Source organism: Cibotium barometz, chromosome 19 (assembly GCF_041138505.1).
Source record: "Cibotium barometz isolate CiBa-2024 chromosome 19, ASM4113850v1, whole genome shotgun sequence".
Taxonomy (NCBI): domain Eukaryota; kingdom Viridiplantae; phylum Streptophyta; class Polypodiopsida; order Cyatheales; family Cibotiaceae; genus Cibotium; species Cibotium barometz.
In genome coordinates, this window is record NC_141064.1 from 32,952,273 (window position 1) to 32,962,887 (window position 10,615).

Sequence of the window (10,615 nt, forward strand, 5' to 3'; positions counted from 1 at the left end):
AGATAACAATATAGTGATAGTTAAAAAGACTCCACCATGACACTACAAACTAATGTATGTATTGGAGATGCAGTAGAAGATGAGGAGATAGAGAAGCCTCTGGAGATTGAAGCTAAGGCAGAGCTTAGTAAAGAACTTGACATTGCAGAAATCAAAGCAAGCATAATAATTGATGAGGAGAATGTCAGTGAAAAGGAATAAGAAATATTAGTGAACTTGCCATGTCTACTACCATTACTTAGAATTAACGAGATAAGGACTTTGTCTTGCTATCAGATATATAAATGTTCTCCTTACGGAAAGATTACTATCTTACTACTATTGTATAGATGCTTCAAATTACGTTCAGAATGGTTTACCAAACAGAAGATTTTTTTTTTTGCTATTCAAGAGAGGCTAGAACTAAAAAACTTTGGAAGACCATACCAGAATCTACCGAAGAAGAATCATCTCAAACATGACAAATAGACGATTAAATTATGGGATGATTTATCTCTAATTGGGTGAAAGCATGAGCAGGTGATGCAATTTCAATCGGTTGCTCACTGGTTTCTACTACTTGAAGAAGACACTATTAGTATATATTATAGAATAATAAGTCGTATTTAGTAACTTTTTATTGTTTTTTAGACATTTCAAATGTTTAATAAGCTTTAATGAACATGTTTTAATTCTCTAACTATGTCTAGAAATGTTTCACAACCGGTTGTGAAACCATTGTCTAGGACACAGGTTTTTGATCCACCTATTCTGCATATATCCAGTTAGTGACGAAAAGTAGTAGGCGTTTCCCAATCTTATCCTTGTTGCTAATAAATTTATGTCACACAGAAGATGCTTTTTGCTCTTTTGCAAAGCTCAAGGGCCCATTGGATGCCTTTCTATCGCACTCGAGGTCACCTCCATAAATTTATAATTAATTTCAATCTAACAGATTATAATTTTGTTAGCTTGACATTGAAGATGCTAATGGTTTCTTGGACAAGCCCGTGCAAACTAAAGAGGAAGAATTGGCAAGGAATATGGGCTTGGTCATTACATTAGTAAAATGAATAAAGAAGTTCTTGCCATTCCAAATACTATGGCAGCCCCCTTGAGGTTGCATTACTAGCACTTAACGTAGTTATGAGGTATTTGTGTTGGTATACTATCCCCTCAAATACTGATAGATTTATACTTATAGATAAATTTGAAGCCATTAGGATTTTTGAGTATGCTCCTAGGGTTTGGGCTATGAGATCATCTTATTTTTTAGATTACACTCCGCATGCTTTAGTGGGGATAATAAGATGGATAAGGGAGTACAAAACATAAGTTTTTGAGATTTATAGTTGAGATTAAGTTTACATCTACTGAAGAGCTATCAATATCCGCAACCAAGCTCAAAGGAAAAAGAAGCTACTAAAAGAGGAAACCACTAGTGTTTAAACTTTATGTAATTACCTTAAGATGTATAAGTTTCATAAGACAGAGTTTTTATGATGCTACTTGAGCTCCAAATTTATCACTTGAGTTATAAATGGTGATCATCATGTGATTTATCAAGAGTAGATTTTAGCTCATATCTAATTTCTTGTTCATATGTCCAGCTTTCTCATTAGATTAACATCATATATTCTACCTCCATGTGACATTTCCTTTTAAAAACCACATTAAGATTGCCAATGAGATCGTTCCTCCAGACCATATGTCTAAGCTTCCTTCTTTAACAAAGTAAGGTCCATAAGACTTCAAAATATGTTGCAAAAAAGTAATGTCCATATCATAAGTACTTTGAAACTTTTAAAAAAAGCACTCTTAGATATAGTTTTATATACAAATTTGAAAAAACTCTTACCATGTAGTGGGTGATACTACTATGACCCCAAGCTTCTACCCATTGATTTGAAAAAGTTTCCAACAATTTTCTTGAACTTTAGTATATCATCTATTATAAATGTCATCTTTGGCAAAAGAATTACAACCGGTCAAGTGCAACACACGTTTGCCTTGCCAATCGAGTATTCCCTCCATTTCTCCTATCAAGAACACCCTTATGCAACTTTTTCCATGCATTGTATTTCTTTGGCTACTTCACCAATAAAGCTCTCTTTTCATTACGTGGTGGTGGAGAAATAAATTTTCTTTCCTTTGCCCCACCAAAGCATGGATTCCAAGGTAAGTTTCCACTTTCCCCTAACACCCTTTCATCCTTTTTAATTTCCACTTGACCTTTATGTAACCCAATGTCTGACAGAACCTCTTCTACTTTTTTACATGTCTCTTGAGAGCATCACTCTCTAGTTGCATGCTATAGGCAAAACACACATACCCATATATAAACTTTTTAAGCATCCTTACCATGGCATTAAAGTGCAAAAGTGAACCCTTATTAAGGATATCTTTAGAGAATAGGATCTCACTTTGGATCCAAGTAGGCCATTTTCCCTCACGTATTATTAGTTATTATGAGTTGGGGCACCCTCCTTTCCTATCGTTGCAATCCAAATTTTCTTTCCATCCTTTGACATTTTTCTAGATTTCATATGCAATATAGGCATGGAAATTCTACACATTGGATCCACACGACAACCTAAACATATACTAGAGTTTTCAAATCTCTTGCAAGATGCCACTTTTCATTGTATTCACCAAATTTATCTACTTTAGTACTTCTCTCGTTGTCTTATGTGTTCAACCACATTTCATTTACCTGTCAAGTTAAAGAAAACCTTTAATACTTGGAACATCAAAAATAGCAACCCACCATATCTTATTTTTATATTAAACATTGAAATTATTTGAATGTTCTTTTTTTATGTCGAGACTCAAGGCTCTATTCACTAGGGTTAAGCTTACCCTCTCTAACTTCTATCCTTTGGCAATTTCACATTCGTCGAGTTTTAATACAAACTTTAGTGTACCACTACATTCTTAAACTGTCATGTTATAGAACTTGACCATTTCACTTTGAAACTTACATAGATCTAGTATAAAATTGTTGAATTTCATCGGCTCAAATATAATCTCTTACTTACATTTATGTGTATGGCATAGATGTTAGGCTCACTAAATGAGCTCTAGAACTTTACCATTCAATAATTTTTGTGCTTTTCCTACATGATATGGTTTTGGGAGAGGTAAAATCCTTTTTTTCCTCACAACCCTCTTAAATCCTTTGTCTTATTACTTGTAAATAGCATCATATGCTCTTGAGGCAATCCAAGCTTTAGTCCATATGCCTTGGGCATTGTTGTGGTGGCTGCAAGAATGTCTTGGACACTTCATGCATCTTATCTCTTATTATATCTTTTGACATTGCTTTAAACTTCTTATCTTGGAGTGCACACCTTACCAAAACACTCTAGAAGCTAAGCTATCCATCTCATCATTTTCTGTTTTTGTAAGCAGGTGTTGGATATCCTTACAAGCCTTGATTTGTTGTTTCCATTGTCCACCTCTAATTTCCATTGGTTTGAGCTCCTTTAGATGTGCTCTTGGCCCAATTTAATGTAGTGTTTTTCTCCAATATTATTTGCATCTTCTTATTCGCTTTCTCAAGAACATGCACGCCCTCACTTATTTTGGCATTTTGTACTACTTTCACATTATGCATTGCACCCTGCAAATTTTCACTTTCACATTATGCATTGCACCCTGCAAATTTTCACATTCCTTCTCTTTCGCAACAATCAGTGATTTTGATAATTTTGCTATCATTACTTCCTTACTCGTTAACATAGTTTGGGTTATCATTACTTCCTTACTCGTTAGCATAGTTTGGGTTGATTTATAAATATAATGTGCTTGGTTGGAAAGCCTTCTTGTATAACCTAAGAGACATGTATGACCATCACATACATACTTGATAAAAGAGGTTAATCTTGAAAGATAGGTTGAATAGGATACACCTATCCCTCTACACATAAATCCACATGATTTTCCTTGCATATCTATTTTGTCCAAGAATGTGCATGAAATTTTCCAAACTGACAAAAATTCAAAATACTAAGGTAGATTACATAAATTGTTCAAGTCTGGTACATTTAAGGTAATTAGAATGTCAGTAGCGTTAGAAGGTGGATTTCACCCGAGACTTGGTTAGAGTATAGAATACTAATAAAATATTTGATGAATATATTATAATGTTAGAAACATGTGGTCCTTGAGAGTGTACAAAAGAAAAAGAGAAAGAGAGTCAATATCTTAATATTATCTTTTGCATGTCTCTTATCTACGTGGAAGAGAGAGAAAGATCTTAGATAGCGCTTTTTTGGTTTTAAAAAATTTACATAAATGGGATTGATTCTACTTCAAGTAAAGGCTATGGGGAGCTTGGTAAGGCACTAGAGGTAAGCTTTATCAACTTCAACCACATTTTGCTAATATCTTAATATTAGTAAAATGTGGTCCCAGAGAGTACAAAAGAGAGAGAGAGAGAGAGAGAGAGTCAATATCTTAATATCATCTTTTACATCTATCTTTTCTATGTGGAAGTAAAATGTTATTCAAACTTTATCTTTAGGATAAATCAATTGTAAGACTCTAAAGTCTAAGGTTGATGTGATGTGATAAGGCGGACGATATGAAAGATGTGATAAATGTGTATATGGGATGATGGATGGAGTCGTGGGAGAGGTTGATTGATGTGGATAACCACCTTCATCATGTAATAGTTAATTTACTCAAGAAATACAATGATGCAATCATGTTCATCTTGTGTTGTCTTCTACGTATGCTGTGTAGTAGAGAAGTTGTAGTCTCTGAGCAAGCATGTCAACACTAAGCAGTACTAAGCCGTTGTGAGGTGAATCCATGACCCCTCCCAACCATGGTGTGTAGATAAGTGAACTACACATGTATGATGATATGTGATCAATCCAAATGATGAAAAGTAGTGTGGCGGCCAAAAGGATAAGGTGCAAATGCATGAAATCAATATAGCAAAAACATAGTCGATCCAAGGAAGCTGGGCAGTGTGAGATCTAGAAGAATCAAGGGTGGCGACACGGGTTCAAGAAGGGAAATCGAGTTCATTTGAAGGGACTCTCCTGGCAAAAGTGTTTCCTGTTACCACAACAGATGGACGAGAGCATTGTCTGCAGTGAAGTGGTCTACTACATATCTTTTATTTTGTCAATGAGAACAGTTTAGTGTACCTGCAATTTTATCAAGCTTAACAAGCAGAGGACGGTGCAGTGCATGGGTTTTCGATTGGATCACAGTAGAGGGAGGTAGCAGATCCGAGAATTGGCCAAGGTGTTTCCTGGGTTCTCTGAGCAAAACTTCTGTTAGAGACTTGATCTAGATTGAAATTGCTCGATGGTAGCTACTACTTGTTAGGTGGAAGCTGGTTGGTAGTGGATGATGATGTTGTAGAGAGTTGTCCCGGTTTTATCATGGTGATCAACGATGAACTTGCCTGCAACGTGGTTCACCACTCAGGGTGGGGATTCGTCCTATCATTCATGTATGTAAACTGGAAGAGACATTAGTCTCCATTTTGACAAGGGAACTGTTTGATTAAAGAATCTAGCTGAGTGTCTAAGGCAAATCAACCAGGAAGTTGGGAGATTTATTTCACCCATCCGAACTCAAAAACTGACTACTTGCTTCCCTTTTCTCTTGATGATGAGAAGAGGTGGAGACACGTCTGGCCTTAATACAATGATTTTTAACATCATCCAATGTCTTATGTCTACAAACTCCACGTCTCTTGTTGGTGAGAAGGAGAGACAAGAATATCGAGAGAAGTGGAACATTCGAGGTCAAAGCCAACTCATTGGGCATCCATCCCAACTCTCTACCAACAATATCCTAGCTCCTTCCATGCTTGATTTTTTACTCATTGACTCAACCTTGTTCACTTCTTCCTGCAAGGCAGCATCTGCATAAATGTTAGACATACATACATAAGCTGCTACATCATTTTCATCCAATTGTACTGCATGTTCAAAGGCATGTCTTCCAAGCTCCACATTGCCCCACTTCCGACAAGCCGCCAATACAGTATGCCACACCACAATATCTGGATGCAATGGCATCTTACCAATCATCCCTATTGCCTTGTCTATATGGCCTGCACGGCCAAGGAGATCGACCATGCAAGTGTAATGCTCAAGTGTTGGGATGAGACCATAGTCATTGCTAATTATGTCAAAGTACATCAGGCCCTTATCCACTTGACCTTCATGATTGCATGCATTAAGAACACTAACTAGCGTGACTAAGCCTGGCTGTATACCTTCTCCTCTCATTCTGTTAAAGATACGGATAACATTTTCACTCTCTCCAAGCTGGGCATATCCTGCAATGAGTGCATTCCAAAAAACCTCATCTTGAACTGGAAGCTTGTCAAACACTTCTTGTGCTTCTGCAAGAAAGCCACATTTAGCATACATATCAATCAAGATGTTGACAACAAGAGACTCTCTTTCCAACCCTTTTCTCACAATCTCGGCATGTATTTCCCGGCCCTTGATTGTGGCTCCTATGCTGCCACAAGCTTTCAAACTGCAAACCAATGCAATGGCATTGAAAGAGATGCCCTCATGTTGTGTCTGTTCAAAACAGTAGAGTGCACCCTCACCATGCCCGTGTTCAGCATATCCTGAGATAAGTGCAGTACACGAGATGACATCTCGAACTGGAAGCTTGTCAAAAACTCCTTGTGCTTCTGCAAGCCAGCCAACTTTAGCATACATATCGACCAAGATGCTGCCAACAGAGAGCTCTCTTTCGAGCCCTTTTCTGGAAATTTCAGCGTGTATTTCTTGGCCCTTGTGTGCGGCTCCTGTGATGCTACAAGCTTTCAAGCTGCAAACAAGTGTGACAGCATCCGGAGAGATGCCCTCATCCCGCATCTGTTCAAAACAGTTGAAGGCTTCCTCAGCATGCCCCTGATCGGTATATCCTGCAATCAGTGCATTCCACAAGACCACATCTCGAACTGGAACCTTGTCAAACACTTCATGTGCTTCTACAAGTGAGCCACATTTAGCATACATATCGACTAAGGTGCTGCCAACAAGGAGCTCTCTTTCCAGCCCTTTTCTAACAATCTCCATATGTATCTCTTGGCCCTTGACTAGAGCTCCTGTGCTGCCACAAGCTTTCAAGCTGCAAACAAATGTGACAGTATTTGGAGAGATGCCCTCATCTTGCATCCGTCTGAGACAGTTGTATGCTTCCTCACCAAGCCTGTATTCAGCATATCCTGCAAGGAGTGCATTCCACGAGACGACATCTCGAACTAGAAGCCTGTCAAACACTTCCTGTGCTGTTGCAAGTGAGCCACATTTAACATACATATCCACCAAGATGCTGCCAACAAAAACATTCCTTTCCAGAAAACCTTTTTTGGCAATTTCACAATGCATTTCTTGGCCTTTTTTTGTGGCACCTATGCTGCCACACGCTTTCAAGCTGTAAACAAGTGTAAAAGCATCCGGAGAGATGCCCTCATGCTGCATCTGTTCAACACAGTTGAGAGCTTCCTCGCCATGCCCGTGTTCCACATATCCTGCAAGTAATGCAGTCCACGAGACCACATCGCGAAGTGGGAGCTTGTCGAAGACTTCCTGTGCTTTCGCAAGAGAGCCACACTTGACATACATAATAACCAAGGTGCTGCCAAGGAAAACGTCTTTTTCCAGCAACCCCCTTTTAGAAATCTCAGCATGTAATTTGCAGCCTCTTTCCAGGTCTTTCTGCATGGAACAAGCCTTTAATAGGACCACAAAAGTATGCCGGATTGAATGTGGAGAAACATCCTCCTGCATTTTCTGGTACTGGGTGAAAGCAGGCAGTGACTCGCTGCATTTAGCATAACCTGTGATGGTTGAATTCCACAAACGCTTATCCTGAAAGAACAGCCCGTCAGAAATCTTCTGGGCATGGCACTTGCTTCCAACTTCCAGCAGCATCAAGACGAGGTGCTTTCTGAGTGATGTATGGACATCCAGCCCGCTTCGTCGCATGTAGGAATGCAAGCGCAGCGCCTGTGGTAGGGTTCTCTCCTTTCTGCACTTGTGCAAGATGCATGCAAAATCCTCCACGGAAGGATGCGCGGGCGGCATTCCTTGTTACAAAGAAGGTAGTGCCTGCTGTAAGCTAAGCACTTCTTGTGCCTCCATGCCACACGGATCTTTGAGTCTGAGCATGTCTTGAACCCAACTCGGAGAATCACATGTCCATCCATAACGATTCCTTGGCAAGTCTACGGCAAACAGATCTGGGTTTGTCTGGAACATGCAAAGGGCAGCCAATTTCTTTCTTTGCAGAGATGAAATCGAATTTTACATACTTTGCTGTTCCATAAGCGCATCGTACGTGCCTTGGGGCGAGAAGCCATCTCCACACGTACCACAGTAGGATAATTTATCCACCCCACCGAAGCCACCCGACACACACACACACACACACACAGCTAGGGCTATACGGAGTATGTGGTTTGCAGGTTTGTTGTTGGTATCACAGTCAAAGCTTTCATCCATCAACGACTCAAACGGGTGTGTTTCAAAACTTGTACGAGGAGATGCAAGGAATGCTAGCATATGAGCCAACCCTGCCATGCCACAATGGGTGTGGAGCAATGAGAGAAGATGTGGGTCATATGTCAATATCCTAACACTTGGCTCTCCAGTAGCTCCCTCACTTGTCTATGGAATAGAGCAACATTAGGCAATGGGTATGATTTCTTCAGTAGTATATATCCCTTTCACATAATTCTCACAAGTAAGAGGCAATCATTCAGCGGCTCCCTGGGCTATACCGATGTCTTACTGCTCGATTATGAAAGCAGTGGTCTCTACACATTCAGCCCATAAAACGGTCGTCTCTACATATTCTGCCCATAAATTCATACTAACTAATCTCTAATCTTGGTTTTCCCAGTTTCTAAGTTTAATTCATACTAACTAATCTCTAATCTTGGTTTTCCCAGTTTCTAAGTTTTACTTACAAATTTGGCCTCGTTTAGAGAGCATCTAATTATAGTGTGAGATCCTCATCTTTCCCTCACTTGGTCATAATGATTCACTCTACCAGTGGAAAATTTAACTCTTAGGGACAGCGGAGGATTTCTGAGACTTAGAGATAGTTTCATGGATTTGCCACATCTTGCACCTACGCATAACCCCGTCCAATCCCACAAGTTAGCCACCCTGCCCAACCACACAGGCGAAGAAGTATAGTGTGTTATTTTTGTTTTGGGTTTTGGGGGGTGCCTGAGGACAAGGGAGACTAATCCAATGCCCCCTAGCCTGCATGGTTTATAAGGTTACATGTATACAGAAAACAATACAATCATGTCCAAGAAAAACAAAATGTTTATTGCCCATTATGCATCGGACCAGTTCTTCCGTTAGCTCCAAGACTAATTACTTTAGGTCCTATGATCCGAGCTGCCAGTGTTGTTGGTCTCTCAAGGATTGCCCTATCCAGTTTTGGATTTGAAGCGAGCAAATCAACGAGGAACAAGAATTGATTTCATACAAATATAGCGACCATTCAAAGAGCGGCTCACTCTATCAACCATTGTTAGGGGCAACTCACGCCACTCACCATTCAAAGAGCGGCTCACTCTATCGACCATTGTTAGGTCTGACTCACACCATCAATCATTCTTTTTTAAACAAGAGAATACAGTTCTCGTCAACTTTCAACAACTTTCAAACAACATTTCCATATTCACATCATTAACAGATTGTGTTTCAATATAGAAGTTTCCTTAAGTCTTCCTAATCAAAAACTTGATCCCAATTTCCATCCTCATTTATGATGCGGAGATCTTTAAGGGAAACTTAGTTTCCGATCTCTATAGATGATTAGACCAAGTCGACTTATTTTGATTATCATTTTATGGTTCAAGTGTGGCACGATCACTTTGACCATTGAGTGGATTAACTAACCCAATTTGTTTCCCTTGGCAATTTCTCAAAACATAAGAGAAGCACTCACCTGATTCTTAAGTGGTCAGACTCGTTGTGTTGAGACTTAAAACTATCGTGGAGTCCAGTTCCATTGATCGTTGCAGGTTCACTTGGATGTGATTCTCTGTTTACTCTCACAAGAGGAACCCCACACCACTTTATCATTACATTCAAAGAAATACTCCTTTGAGAGCGATTCAATTCAAGAATAATGCTTTTTTGGGAGATATGGTCTCATTGTCCTAAACTCTTGTGTTCTTCGGCCCTTATCTTACAACTTAGGAAAAAAAGGAATAAGATCCATTTCTATAGCTATGGATCTATAAATCCCTTACGATCTTTCCTAGAATAATTGACTTACAAGCAAACTTGAGATGTGTAGACGATTCTAAGCATGTATATGGGCCATGTAACTTCACTTTCTTAAGAGCTTCGTTTATATCCAAGCTTAAGAAGATGTTAAAAGTAATGTAAGCATTCGATCAACACCTATGTAATTGTAAACGTAGTGTAATCATCCCATCACTACTTATGTAAATGCAAGCGTAATGTAAGCATTCACTTAACAACTAAGGAAGTTGGTATATGTAAGATCTACATCTTAGGGTATACATCTAATTAGTATACACAAGTTCGATTTCTATCCTTGGTAAACCTATTCTAGGCCTAAAGTAAGCATCCTACGTGCGAGATTAACATCGACA

At 39.1% G+C, this 10,615-nt stretch overlaps 1 protein-coding gene across 1 annotated transcript; it reads right to left on the reverse strand.

Annotated features, from left to right (window-relative positions):
- Positions 1–5,747: 5,747 nt before the first annotated feature.
- Positions 5,748–8,057, reverse strand: LOC147628477 (pentatricopeptide repeat-containing protein At1g06140, mitochondrial-like). The gene is made up of 3 exons (XM_086813054.1): positions 7,382–8,057; positions 6,379–7,258; positions 5,748–6,237 (listed from the first exon to the last, which is right to left on the reverse strand). Exons 1-3 carry the CDS (start codon positions 8,055–8,057, stop codon positions 5,748–5,750), a joined length of 2,046 nt encoding a protein of 681 aa, XP_086669180.1.
- Between the last annotated feature and the right edge of the window lie 2,558 nt (positions 8,058–10,615).

Bases quoted from the DNA above. Each gene is read 5' to 3' on its own strand.
- LOC147628477 (XM_086813054.1), bottom strand. From the start codon at position 8,057: ATGCCGCCCGCGCATCCTTCCGTGGAGGATTTTGCATGCATCTTGCAC. The intron at 7,259-7,381 runs GTGCCACAAAAA...CACTTGCAACAG, and splicing joins GAAAGCGTGTGGCAGCATAG to CACAGGAAGTGTTTGACAGG. The intron at 6,238-6,378 runs GTATGCTAAATG...TATCTTTAACAG, and splicing joins GTCAACATCTTGATTGATAT to AATGAGAGGAGAAGGTATAC.